This window comes from Phyllobates terribilis, unplaced genomic scaffold (genome assembly GCF_046119375.1).
Source record: "Phyllobates terribilis strain yellow unplaced genomic scaffold, ASM4611937v1 Scaffold_4__5_contigs__length_816908805, whole genome shotgun sequence".
NCBI classification, from domain to species: Eukaryota; Metazoa; Chordata; class Amphibia; order Anura; family Dendrobatidae; genus Phyllobates; species Phyllobates terribilis.
Window position 1 is genome coordinate 312993476 of NW_027362764.1, and position 14805 is coordinate 313008280.

The 14805-nt window shown below is 47.0% G+C and overlaps 1 protein-coding gene across 1 annotated transcript in view; it reads left to right on the forward strand.

Moving 5' to 3' along the window:
* Positions 1 to 3684: 3684 nt before the first annotated feature.
* Positions 3685 to 14805, forward strand: part of TGFBR1 (transforming growth factor beta receptor 1) — a 91012-nt gene continuing 79891 nt past the window's right edge. The window contains exons 1-2 of the mRNA XM_073678389.1: positions 3685 to 4015; positions 13431 to 13676. Coding sequence (XP_073534490.1) covers positions 3916 to 4015; positions 13431 to 13676 — 346 coding nt within the window. The 5' untranslated portion in view covers positions 3685 to 3915. The remainder of the gene's footprint in view (positions 4016 to 13430; positions 13677 to 14805) is intronic.

Sequence of the window (14805 nt, forward strand, 5' to 3'; positions counted from 1 at the left end):
AGATGCTGTGGTAGCCATACTGGTTCAGTATGCCTTCAGTTTTGAATAAATCTCCAACAGTGTCACCAGCAAAGCACCCCCACACCATCACACCTCCTCCTCCATGCTTCACGGTGGGAACCAGGAATGTAGAGTCCATCCGTTCACCTTTTCTGCATCGCACAAAGACACTGTGGTTGGAACCAAAGATCTCAAACTTGGACTCATCAGACCAAAGCACAGATTTCCACTGGTCTAATGTCCATTCCTTGTGTTCTTTAGCCCAAACAAGACTCTTCTGCTTGTTGCCTGTCCTTAGCAGTGGTTTCCTAGCAGCTATTTGGAGGATTATGTAGGGCACATTATACTATATGGAGGACTATGTGGGTGAATTATACATAAAGGACAATTTGAGGTGCCTTATACTACATAGACGACAATATAGGGAGTATTATACTGCATGGAACGCAATGTGGAGCCCATTATACTACATGGAGGGCTATGTGTGGCCCATTTTACTCTATGAAAGGCTATGTAGGGCCCATTATACTATGTGGGAGCCACTATAATATTTGGAGGCCTATATGAGGGGTCATCATATTATATGGAGGGCTATGTGAGGGTCATTATAACGTTTGCAAGGCTATGTGGGGGCCATTATACTGTAGCAATTATACAGTGTATACAGAAATGCTAAGGATTTTTTCCTGAGCGTTTCTGCATCTCCCTGGCAGAAAAAACGCATGTGGATTGTACATGTGGATTGTACATGCGGATTGTACATGCGTTTTTCCTGCCAGGCACAAGCGGAAGTGAAGTGTTCTTCACATGCATTTCCGCATGCGGGTTGACAAGCGCTTTCCAAGCAATTTTAGCATCACTTGGAAAGTGCTTGTCAACTTGGTCACACTATATAAATCCATGCAAACAGCATGGATTTATATAGTGTGACCGTAGAATGTTAAAAAATAAGAAATCTATACTTACCTTCTGATGTCCCCCGGAGTCTTTATCCGATGCGTCCTGGCTTTCCGGCAGCTCGCGGTACACTGAAAGGACCTGCCGACGTCAGCGGTCGCGTGACCCGTCACATGACTAAATGACGTCACCGCAGGTCCTTTAGTCTACCACGAGCTGCCGGCAAGCAGAGACAGGGACACCGGGGACCATCAGAAGGTAAGTATAATATTTATTTTTTATTTTAGTCTCCTCTTCTCCAAACCTGGGTACCATCCGCACATTGAAACGCGTGTAATCCGTATGTACAAATCCAGTGATGCGGATTACATGCGTTCCAATGCAAGTCAATGGCGGCCGTGTTGCCGCCAAATAATTGGTAGTGCTGCATTTTTTTCCGCAATGATAATCCGCAGCGGAAATTTCCGCAGCATGTGCACAGCACATGCGGATTATCATTGGGGAACATGGCAGACCTTCTACCAATTGTTTTTTAAGCGTTTCTGCAGCTGAATTGCCGCTGCGGAAACGCTTAAAAAACGCATCGTGGGCACACAGCCTAAAGGTTTGTGTGGGGGCCATTATACTGTTTGGAGGACTGTGTGGGGGGTCATTAGGCGGTTTGGAGGGCTGCGTGGGGGCCATTATACTGCTTGAAGGGCTGTGTGGGGGGTCATTAGGCTGTTTGGAGAGCTGTGTGGGGGGTCATTAGGCTGTTTGGAGGGCTGTGTGGGGGGTCATTAGGCTGTTTGGAGGGCTGTGTGGGGGGTCATTAGGCTGTTTGGAGGGCTGTGTGGGGGGTCATTAGGCGGTTTGGAGGGCTGTGTGGGGGGTCATTGGGCTGTTTGGAGGGCTGTGTGGGGGGTCATTAGGCTGTTTTGGGGGGCTGTGTGGGGGGTCATTAGGCTGTTTGGAGGGCTGTGTGGGGGGTCATTGGGCTGTTTGGAGGGCTGTGTGGGGGGTCATTAGGCTGTTTTGGGGGGCTGTGTGGGGGGTCATTAGGCTGTTTGGAGGGATGTGTGGGGGGTCATTAGGCTGTTTGGAGGGCTGTGTGGGGGGTCATTAGGCTGTTTGGAGGGCTGTGTGGGGGGTCATTGGGCTGTTTGGAGGGCTGTGTGGGGGGTCATTAGACTGGAGGGCTGTGTGGGGGGTCATTAGACTGTTTGGAGGGCTGTGTGGGGGCTCATTAGACTGTTTGGGGGGCTGTGTGGGGGGTCATTAGGCTGTTTGGAGGGCTGTGTGGGGGGTCATTAGGCTGTTTGGAGGGCTGTGTGGGGGGTCATTAGGCTGTTTGGAGGGCTGTGTGGGGGGTCATCAGGCTGTTTGGAGGGCTATGTGGGGGGTCATTAGGCTGTTTTGGGGGGCTGTGTGGGGGGTCATTAGGCTGTTTGGAGGGATGTGTGGGGGGTCATTAGGCTGTTTGGAGGGCTGTGTGGGGGGTCATTGGGCTGTTTGGAGGGCTGTGTGGGGGGTCATTGGGCTGTTTGGAGGGCTGTGTGGGGGGTCATTAGACTGGAGGGCTGTGTGGGGGGTCATTAGACTGTTTGGAGGGCTGTGTGGGGGCTCATTAGACTGTTTGGGGGGCTGTGTGGGGGGTCATTAGGCTGTTTGGAGGGCTGTGTGGGGGGTCATTAGGCTGTTTGGAGGGCTGTGTGGGGGGTCATTAGGCTGTTTGGAGGGCTGTGTGGGGGGTCATCAGGCTGTTTGGAGGGCTATGTGGGGGGTCATTAGGCTGTTTGGGTGGCTGTGTGGGGGGTCATTAGGTTGTTTGGAGGGCTGTGTGGGGGGTCATTAGGCTGTTTGGAGGGCTGTGTGGGGGGTCATTAGGCTGTTTGGAGGGCTGTGTGGGGGGTCATCAGGCTGTTTGGAGGGCTGTGTGGGGGGTCATTAGGCTGTTTGGGGGGCTGTGTGGGGGGTCATTAGGCTGTTTGGAGGGCTGTGTGGGGGGTCATTAGGCTGTTTGGAGGGCTGTGTGGGGGCATTAGGCTGTTTGGAGGGATGTGTGGGGAGTCATTAGGCTGTTTGGAGGGCTGTGTTGGGGGCATTAGACTGTTTGGAGGGCTGTGTGGGGGCTCATTAGGCTGTTTGGAGGGCTGTGTGTGGGGTCATTAGGCTGTTTGGAGGGCTGTGTGGGGGTCATTAGGCTGTTTGGAGGGCTGTGTGGGGGGTCATTAGGCTGTTTGGAGGGCTGTGTGGGGGGTCATTAGGCTGTTTGGAGGGCTGTGTGGGGGGTCATTAGGCTGTTTGGAGGGCTGTGTGGGGGGTCATTGGGCTGTTTGGAGAGCTGTGTGGGGGGTCATTAGACTGGAGAGCTGTGTGGGGGGTCATTAGGCTGTTTGGGGGTCATTACGCTGTTTGGAGGGCTGTAGGGGGGTCATTAGGCTGTTTGGCAGATTCACTAGTAGGAACATTAGTTTGCAAGGGCTGCAACATTGTGAGATATGCTCTTCTGTGACCCAAATAATGGTTCTTTCTTTTCATTTTGTTTTGAAGGGGGGCCCCATGATTTCTATGTACACCCCTGATTTTAATCTCTGAACGTCCCTAATTCAGATTCTATCCTATGTTTGTCCCAGCCCTTGGTTCCCTTCTCCTGGAGGCTAGTGCTGTCCAGTCCAGGTGCACTGCAGCATCACACACTGACACTCCCTACTCATCTATGAATCCCATTCTCCTCTCTACGGAGGCGCGCTCGGCACAGGGCAGGCACGGCAGTGCGTGTACGTCCTGACGTCGGCACGGAGCAGGCGTGCTCGCTCGCCCAGGTCCATGATGGGAGGAGTGCGGTGATGTACGTCACGGCCAGTGTTGTGATGGGCGAGGACTGGCTGACACTTGGCCTGGCTCACTCGTCCAATAGGAAGCAGTCCGAGAGGGAGGGGTGACCCCATAGCGGAAAAGTGAGAGGCAGTAAAACGGAGGACGACCCGGAGACAACAGCTAGGAAGGAAGGAAGCGGTGGAGCGCAGGGGTAATGTGATGGGCACGGCCGTTGTCCGGATGATGGCTGGGGCTGCTTATTTCGGGCTGTCATGGCTCTGCCTCCTCCTGCTGGCACTAAGGCTGCCCGGCCCTGCGGGTGAGTACTACGGGTTGTGGTGTCCCATGCTATCATCCTGGCCCAGGAGGGGATGAGGCTGTGTGTGGGAGCTGCATTGTTCGTGACGGGCTTCCGTGGCTGTACTGTGTATACTGATGGGAGCCGTGCCGGGTTTATACCGAAGGGTCCCGTGCCGGGATTATGCCGATGGGTCCCGTGCCGGGTTTATGCCGAAGGGTCCCGTGCCGGGTTTATGCCGAAGGGAGCCGTGCCGGGGTTATGCCGATGGGAGCCGTGCCGGGATTATGCCGATGGGTGCCGTGCCGGGATTATGCCGATGGGTGCCGTGCCGGGATTATGCAGATGGGTGCCGTGCCGGGTTTATGCCGATGGGTCCCGTGCCGGGATTATGCCGAAGGGAGCCGTGCCGGGATTATGCCGAAGGGAGCCGTGCCGGGATTATGCCGAAGGGAGCCGTGCCGGGGTTATGCCGATGGGTCCCGTGCCGGGGTTATGCCGATGGGAGCCGTGCCGGGTTTATGCCGAAGGGAGCCGTGCCGGGTTTATGCCGAAGGGAGCCGTGCCGGGGTTATGCCGATGGGAGCCGTGCCGGGTTTATGCCGAAGGGAGCCGTGCCGGGGTTATGCCGATGGGAGCCGTGCCGGGGTTATGCCGATGGGAGCCGTGCCGGGGTTATGCCGATGGGAGCCGTGCCGGGATTATGCCGATGGGTGCCGTGCCGGGATTATGCCGATGGGTGCCGTGCCGGGATTATGCCGATGGGTGCCGTGCCGGGTTTATGCCGATGGGTGCCGTGCCGGGTTTATGCCGAAGGGAGCCGTGCCGGGATTATGCCGAAGGGAGCCGTGCCGGGGTTATGCCGATGGGTCCCGTGCCGGGGTTATGCCGAAGGGAGCCGTGCCGGGTTTATGCCGAAGGGAGCCGTGCCGGGTTTATGCCGAAGGGAGCCGTGCCGGGGTTATGCCGATGGGAGCCGTGCCGGGATTATGCCGATGGGTGCCGTGCCGGGATTATGCCGATGGGTGCCGTGCCGGGATTATGCCGATGGGTCCCGTGCCGGGTTTATGCCGATGGGTCCCGTGCCGGGTTTACGCCGTGTATATTTGGGGGAATCTGTCAGGATCCAGGGGGCTGGAGATGAACATGTACACAGCACCATGAATTCCACAGCATTTTACATTTACACTGTCCCCATTGGAGCTAACAATCTAGATTCCCTATCAGTATGTTAACTTCTAAATACACTTACGGTTTTCCATTTTCAGCAAACGCTCTAAAGTTCCAAAACAGCAGGTTCTTGGACCTCTCCACTTCTGCTCTGATCTTAATGCTTTGGCTGCATTATTTATTATGCTCACCTATATAGCGTACATACATTATCATCACTGTCCCCAATGGGGCTCACAATCTCTAAATTTTCTTATTGGTATGGCGTGTGGGAGGAAACCCACGCAAATGTGGGGAGAACATACAAACTCCTTGCGGATGTTGCCTTTGGTGGGATTTTAACCTAGTGATGCAAGGCTGTTCCTTGACTTGAGCGCACATCACTGATCTCAGTGCTGACGTGGACTCTACAGCTGTGATATTACCACTGCAGCCGAACCACAGAGACCAGGCAAGGGTGAATACCTGTTCTGTGTGGTATTTTGCGGAGCTTGGCTCCGCTTTCCTGAAGGTGGAAAACACCTTTAAAATGGGTTGTTGCATTAATACATATCACATGAGTTGCATAACTAAAGTCCTATAGGCTCCCAGTTGCATGTTGTTGTTCAGATGTCATGTTAGAAATCCTATAAAGGTGTTCGTTCTAGTACCTTCCCTGCCCTCTCCTCCCTCCCCAATTTAAAAAAAACAAAACTGATAAAACATATAATCTTACACTGTAATAAATCGAAATTTGGTTACCAAATAACAAATGACCATATTGTTACTAAACAAGCCTGGTACCCCAAAACTAATATAACAGCAATAAACCGCACAAAGGGATAAATATCACCAAAGGCCATATATTATCACACAGTGAGTGTAATCTATATCGTCCCTGTTTGAGGGACTCCCACCCAGCACCCTGGATCCCCTTGACCTATAAGCAGTGAATGTAGCCTATATGTCTGAAAGGTCTTCACCCGAAACATTATGTAATGCTGTACTTACCGCAATGGATATGAAATACTGACAAATCCTTTGTGAGGCATCTGAAAGTGCCTTTAGGTGTGTGGTTCCTTCATTCTGTGTGAGTATAACCACCATTATGTTACTGAACAAAATCCAGTGTACAAGGGATAAATACTGCAACATGATGATTGCTTTGTAACCAAATAATACCACCATACTGAACACTATCAAAAACCACAGCACTAACTTAATATTATCACCTGATGGTGGGAGAATGATGTGAACACTTGTGGGACTGACAAGTGTTCACATCATTCTCCTGCTATCATGCCATCATGTTTTAAAGGGACGGTGAGTGCCACCCTTTCTCTTTGGACATTTCATGATTGGACTGCTTTTCAGGTGAGCACCCGGGATCCCATATTATCGGTGTTAGTTATGCTGTTCTTAAAGGCATGCCAGTACTAGCGGAATCTGAATTTTGGTGCCAGTGTGTTTTTTTTTTTGTTTTGTTTTCTTGTTTCTTTTTAATATTCTCAACAGTGACATTATACACGGAAGCTCTGTACATCGTATAAGTGTTTACTTTACAGGTAAATCCAGTGACTTTCCAGTAGCGCATCCAAATGAAATAATGAATTTTTGCTTTTCTTTATCCAACACAAACCATTATAACTTATAGCAGGACTTGTCTCTGCAGACAGTAACACACATGCCTATATGACTGATCACTTCTACAGTACCCAACACCCTTTTCCTCCTATCAAGCATGCCTGCGCTCTGCAGTTTCTATGAAGGATGGCATGCTGGATGGCAGCGCTCAGCTGCGATCCAGCCTGTCATCTCAATGCCATCCCAGCGTGGGAGAATTCTCCTGCTCAAGCGCTGAGCGCAGGAGAATTCTCCCACGCTGTCAGTGACGTGTATGAGGTGAACTGAGTTCATTGGACATGACCTCGGCTCATCTTTATGCCGTCACAGCCAGACACTGCAGAGCGCAAGCATGCCTGTGCTTCTCAGTGTCTGCAGCATGGCAAGCTGGATGGCAGCTTTCGGCTGCAATCCAGCCTGTCATGTGAATGTAGCAGAGCTGAAGCCGTCGTGGGAACCATGGAAAGGTAAGGATGAGGTTGCTTTACTATTTTAATTTTATTGCAGAAGACATTGGCTTCAGCTGGAATGGGCGTGATGGTAAGTATGGTTTAATTTAGAACATTAAAGAATTGTGTGTTTATTTCAATTAAAGGACTTTATTCTGGGTGTTGTGTTTTTTTTTAAATACTTTACTAGAAATTCATGGCGGTCATGTCTAATATTGGCGTAACCCCATGAATTTCAGGCTTAGGGCCAGGTGATAATGCCAAGCTGGCCCTAACCTCTTTATTACCCAGTGAGCCACCGCACCAGGGCCCTGGATGAGTTGGGTACAGCGCCAGAAGATGGTGCTTCTATGATCGCGCCATTTTCTGGGGTGGCTGCGGACTGCAATTTGCAGCGGGGGGGCAGAAAGCTTGGGCCTCCCTGCGCTGCGGATTCCAGCCCCCAGCTGCCTAGTTGTACCTGGCTGGACACAAAAATAGGGCGAAGCCCCACGTATTTTTTTTTTTTTTTTTAATTATTTCATGAAATAATTTAAAAAAAATTGCCGTGGGGCTTCGCCCTATTTTTGTGTCCAGCCAGGTACATGTAGGCAGCTGGGGGCTGGAATCCGCAGCGCAGGGAGGCCCAAGCTTTCTGCCCCCCCCCCCCCCCCCCCTTCAAATTGCAGTCCGCAGCCACCCCAGAAAATGGTGCTTTCATAGAAGCGCTGTACCCAACTCATCCAGGGCCCTGGTGCGGTGGCTCACTGGGTAATAAAGGGGTTAGGGCCAGCTTGGCATTATCAGCTGGCCCTAAGCCCGAAATTCATGGGGTCACGCCAATATTAGACATGACCGCCATGAATTTCTAGTAAAGTATTTAAAAAAAACACAACACCCAGAAAAAAGTCCTTTAATTGAAATAAACACACTTTTTTTAATGTTCTAAATTAAACCATACTTGTCATCACGCCCATTCCAGCTGAAGCCAATGTGTTCTGCAATAAAAGTAAAATAATAAAGCAACCTCATCCTTACCTTTCCATGGTTCCCACGACAGATCCAGCTCTGCTACATTCACATGACAGGCTGTATCGCAGCCGAAAGCTGCCATCCAGCTTGCCATGCCGCAGACACTGAGAAGCGCAGGCATGCTTGCGCTCTGCAGTGTCTGGCTGTGACGGCATCCAGATGAGCCGAGGTCATGTCCAATGAACTCAGCTCACCTCATTCACGTCACTGACAGCGTGGGAAATTTCTCCTGCGCTCAGCGCTTGAGCAGGAGAATTTTCCCACTCTGGGATGGCATTGAGATGACAGGCTGGATCGCAGCTGAGCGCTGCCATCCAGCATGCCATCCTTCAGAGACACTGCAGAGCGCAGGCATTATGGGAACTTCCGATTCCGGTATTCGATATTCTAAAAGTATCGGAACTCCGATACCGCAAATATCGGTCGATACACGATATTTCAGTATCGGAATGCTCAACACTAATCAAGAGTCAAAATGAGACAATTACTCACGGGGTGGGGGGGGAGACCTCTTAAGAGTTTGATCAGTTGAGAAGAATCTCTAAAATAGGAGTCAAATTTTTACAAATCTGACCACTGTCACTTTGAGGTAATAACTTTGGGACGATTCAACGGATCCTGCTGATTCTGAGATTTTTTTTTTCTTGACATTGTACTTCATTATGGTGCTAAAATTTCTTCGATATGACTTGCATTTATTTGTGAAAAAATCGTAAATTTGGTGAAAATTATGTAATTTTCAAAATTTGAATTTTTATGCCCTTAACTCAGAGACATTTGTCACACAAAATAGTTAATAAATAACATTTCCCACATGTCTACTTTACATCAGCATAATTTTGTAACCAAATTTTTTTTTTTTTTTTAGGATTAAAAGTTGACCAGCTATTTCTCATTTTTCCAACAAAATTTACAAAACCATTTTTTAGGGACCACATCACATTTGAAGTGACTTTGAGGTGTCTTTATGACAGAAAATACCCAATAGTGACACCATTCTAAAAACTGCACCCCTCAAGGTGCTCAAAACCATATTCAAGAAGTTTATTAACAGGAGTTTTTGGAATGTGGAAGAAAAAAATGAACATTAACTTTTTTCACAAAAAATGTTACTTTTAGACCCGATTTTTTTAATTTTTGCAGGGGTAACAGGAAAAAATAAACCCCAAAATTTGTTGTGCAATTTCCCCTGAGCACGCAGATAACCCGTATGTGGGGGAAAAACACAGTTTGGGCGCACGACAGGGCTCAGAAGGGAAAGGAGCGCCATTTGAGTTTTGAATGTAAAATTTGCTTGAATAATTAGTGGACACCATGTTGTATTTGGAGAGCCCCTGATGAGCCTAAACAGTGGAAACCCCCCACAAGTGACACCATTTTGGAAACTAGACCCCTCAGGGAACTTATCTAGATGTGTGGTGAGCACCGTTAAACTTTTATGAACCTGGGGGTTATAACATGGAGCCGTGTAAATTGAAAAATCAAACTTTTTCCACAAAAATGTTTTTTAATTTTTTTATTTTCACAAGGGTAAGAGGAGAAAATGGAACCTAAAAACTGTTGTGCAATTTCTCCTGAGTACGCCAATACCCCATATGTGGGGAAAATACACTGTTTGGGCGCACTGCAGAGTTCAGAAGGGAAGGAGCACTGTGTAACTGTTTGAACGCAAAATTGGCTGTAATCAAGAGTGGACGCCATGTTGCAATTCGGGAGCCCCTGATGTGCCTAAATAGTGGAAGCTCCCCACAATTGACTCCATTTTGAAAACTAGACCCCCCTCAAGGATTTTATAAAGGGGTATAGTGAACATTTTGAACCCAGAGGTAAGACACAGAAGGTTATCATATTGAATAAGTCGTCATTAGTCTTGAGCGCAAGTGCTCGCTACTTGAGTTAGCATTGCTTACTCTGGTTTGCACCATGTATCACGGGTGCTCGAGTGACATGCTTGAGTCCCCGCCCCGCATGTTTCACGGCTGTTAGATACCCCCCAAAAAAAACATGCAGGGATCGCTCGTGCATGGCAGGCGATCCCAGCAATGTTTTTTTGGGCCGCGCAGCATATGGGGCAGAGACTCGAGCATGTCACTCGAACATCCGCGATACTCGGTGCATACCCAAGCACCCGATGCTAACTCAAGTAGCGAGCACTTGCGCTCAACGCTATTCGTCATATCGTCATCTTTTTTTTTTTTTTTTTTTTTTTTTTTTTCACTTTCCTACCCTTTTATTACTTTTAGGCTATGTGCCCACGATGCAGAAATGCTCCTGATTTTTTCCTGAGCGTTCCTTCTACTCCCTGGCAGAAAAAAACACATGCGGATTTTACATGCGTTTTTCTGCTAGGGACAGGCATATGTCCCGCGTTTTTCACATGCGATTTCGCATTCGGGTTGTCAAGCGCTTTCCAAGCGATTTTAGCATCACCTGGAAAAGTGCTGGACAACTTGGTCACACTATATAAGTCCATGCAACCGGCATGGATTTATATACTGTGAGCAAGTTAATAGTTAAAAAGAATGGTAAAAAATAAACATTATACTCACCTTCTGATGGGCCCCCGGTCTCCTTCTCCGGTGCGTTGGGCGGCTCGCAGTGGTCTAAAAGTTCCTTCCATGATGTAATTTAGTCATGTGACAGGTCACGCGACAGCTGACGTCAGCGGTCGCATGACTAAAGTAGCGTCCTGGTGACCCGGATGTTATCTTGACGACATCGGGTTGTCATAACAACCTCCAGGAGCCGCCGCAGACATCGCTGGCCGGAAAGGAGGCGAGTACCGGCTCTTACATCCCTCCTTGCCCCCACAATGCTGCTATCGACTTCGATCGCAGCATTGCGGGGGTTAATGTGCAGGGAGCGGTGCACATAGCATCGGGTTTCAGCTTTGACAATCAGCTAACATCCTGCGGCGATTGCCCGACACCGCTTGTATGCAGGCGTGATGGCCGCACGCGTAATAATACATACCTGGTCCATAAAGCCCAGGGTGCAGGTACGTACTGTTACTGATGTGGCCGAAAAGGGGTTAATTTTCACGGCTCAGCATTATAAAATTCTGTGAAGCTCCCCTGGGGGTTCAAGGTGCTCACCACACATCTAGATAAATTCCTTGAGGGGTCCAGTTTCCAAAATGGGGTCACTTGTTGGAGGTTTCCACTGTTTAGGCACCTCAGGGGCTCTTCAAACGCGACATTGCGACCGCTATCAACTCCAGACCATTTTTCATTCCAAAAGTCATATGGTGCGCCTTCCATTCCGGGCCCTGCCATGCTCCCAGACAGTAGTCTTTCACCACACAAGGGGTATTGGCGTACTCTAGAGAAATTGCACAACATATTTTGGGGTTCTTTTTTTTTTTTTCTTGCTACCCTTGTGATAGAATAGAATATGGGATCCAGTTTTGGGCTCCACGTTTTATAAAGGATATTCAGAAGGTGGGCAACTAGATTACAAGGGATGGAAGGCCTCTCATATATGATGAGAAGTTGGAAAAGTTATTATTATTATTATTTATTATTATAGCGCCATTTATTCCATGGCGCTTTACATGTGATAGGGATATACATAACAAAAGCATTTACATAATCTTAACAAAACGAGTCAGCGACTGGTACAGGAGGAGTGAGGACCCTGCCCGCGAGGGCTCAGTCTACAAGGGATGGGTGAGGATACAGTAGGTGAGGGTAGAGCTGGTCGTGCAGTGGTGTTTGGCTTGTTTAGCTTAGAAAAATGACAACTCAGAGGGGATCTCGTTTAAATGTGTATGTGTGGTTAGTACAAAGGACTAGCACATGACTTATCCCTTCAAAAAAACTATACATACAGTATAGACCAAAAGTTTGGACACACCTTCTCATTTAAAGATTTTTCTGTATTTCCTTGACTATGAAAATTGTACATTCACACTGAAGGCATCAAAACTATGAATTAACACATGTGGAATTATATACTTAACAAAAAAGTGTGAAACAACTGAAAATATGTCTTGTATTCTAGGTTCTTCAAAGTAGCCACCTTTTTGCTTTGATGACTGCTTTGCACACTCTTGGCATTCCCTTGATGAGCTTTAAGAGGTAGTCACCAGAAATGGTCTTCAACAATCCTGAAGGAGTTCCCAGAGATGCTTAGCACTTGTTGGCCCTTTTGCCTTTACTCTGCGGTCCAGCTCACCCCAAACCATCTTGATTGGGTTCTGGTCTGGTGACTGTGGAGGCCAGGTCATCTGGCGTAGCACCCCATCATTCTCCTCCTTGGTCAAATAGCCCTTACACAGTCTGGAGGTGTGTTTGGGGTCATTGTCCTGTTGAAAAATAAATGATGGTCCAACTAAACGCAAACCGGATGGAATAGCATGCCACTGCACAAAGTCTCCTCTTAACAGATGGTGAAGAGATGTCTGCTGCTAGAACTCTGTGTGGCATTGACCTGGTCTCTAATCTCAGCTGCTGTTAACCTGCGATTTCTGAGGCTGGTGACTTGGATAAACTTATCCTCAGAAGCAGAGGTGACTCTTGGTCTTCCTTTCCTGGGGCGGTCCTCATGTGAGCCAGTTTCTTTGTAGCGCTTGATGGTTTTTGCAACTGCACTTGGGGACACTTTCAAAGTTTGTTCAATTTTTTGCACTGACTGACCTTCATTTCTTAAAGTAATGATGGCCACTCGTTTTTCTTTACTTAGCTGCTTTTTTCTTGCCATAATACAAATTCTAACAGTCTATTCAGCTGTGTATCCACCAGACTTCTGCACAACACAACTGATGGTCCCAACCCCATTTATAAGGCAAGAAATCCCACTTATTAAACCTGACAGGGCACACCTGTGAAGTGAAAACCATTTCCGGTGACTACCTCTTGAAGCTCATCAAGAGAATGCCAAGAGTGTGCAAAGCAGTCATCAAAGCAAAAGGTGGCTACTTTGAAGAACCTAGAATATAAGACATATTTTCAGTTGTTTCACACTTTTTTGTTAAGTATATAATTCCACATGTGTTAATTCATCGTTTTGATGCCTTCAGTGAGAATGTACAATTTTCCTAGTCATGAAAATACAGAAAAATCTTTAAATGAGAAGGTCTGTCCAAACTTTTGGTCTGTACTGTATATTTGTTATGTATACGCTATGCAGTAAAGCTCTGACAAACTGAACTGGTTGTCTCCTTTTGTCTCTTCATGGATACATATTTATTTATATTTTTTCAGCTTTGAAATGTCATTGTGAACAGTGTGTGAAAGACAACCAGACCTGTGAGACTGATGGATTATGCATAGCGACTCTTCTAATCCAAGATGGCAAGGAAACCCATAACAGTTTATGTGCTGCCAAGTCAGATCTTGTACCTGTAGACAGACCGTTCATGTGTGCTTCCAACATTAATAGTGCTGTACATAATGCTGCATCTTGCTGTAGCCAAGATTTCTGCAATACCAGAATTCCATCTCCCACAGGTAAGCAAGAGACCAGTATTTCTAAAACTTTGTCAAATACCCCATAGTGACATCTTCCAATAAGGAAGTGATCATCTATAAATGTTTAACCCGATGATCAAATGCTGTTAGCTCAGACGGATATATAGAAAGACATCAAGCTATAGGCTATAACGTCTAACAAGACATGTAGTCCAGAGAGACCCAACCATTCAGAGTCTCTCACAAAAGCCTATTCTTATATAACAGTCATAGATCGTAATAGCAAGATTAGCCACTAAGAGTACCGCTAGAATATATTACTCATTTATTTTGATTAAAAAAAGAACCCCGGTGGAGGCGACATCAGTACAATATAAGATGATTCCTGAATCCTCTAATTCATTTATTTTTTTTTTATTTATTTATTTTTTTTTGTTTGCAAGGGAACCTGCTGTTATATCCCAGCCTGGGGAAGTTATTTATATATTAGTTTGTAATTTTGGAGTACTACGATCACCTGGTGATTATACTGCTAACTGCAGCTAGTTATTAAGCATATTCTCATTAACAGGTGATATGCTGAGATGAATTAGAGGATTCAGGAATCATCTTGTATTGTACTGATGTCGCCTCCACCGCGGTTCTTTTTTGAATCAAAATAAATGAGTAATATATTCTAGCGGTACTCTTAGTGGCTAATCTTGCTATTACGATCTATGACTGTTATATAAGAATAGGCTTTTGTGAGAGACTCTGAATGGTTGGGTCTCTGGACTACATGTCGTCTTGTTAGACTTTATAGCTTATAGCTTGATGTCTTTCTATATATCCACCTGAGCTAACAGCATTTGATCTTTTCACAAATTTTATGTCTTTCTATGTTATACAGTATTTGCTTGTGTGCTTTAAGACAATATTTTAATAATATCTAGTAAAGGTTATTTTTTATGGACTTTTTTTGATGTGAGATATAATTATATACCCATGAGTTTATCCTATTTCTGTAATCTGATTCAGCTAAAATGTTTCCATATTTCGGCCGACAGTCATGTGACGGCTTGTTTATTGCGGGATGAGTTGACGTTTTTATTGGTACCATTTTCAGGCACGTGACATTTTTTGATCGCTTTCTATTCCTATTTTTGGGAGGCAGAATAAACCAAAACCG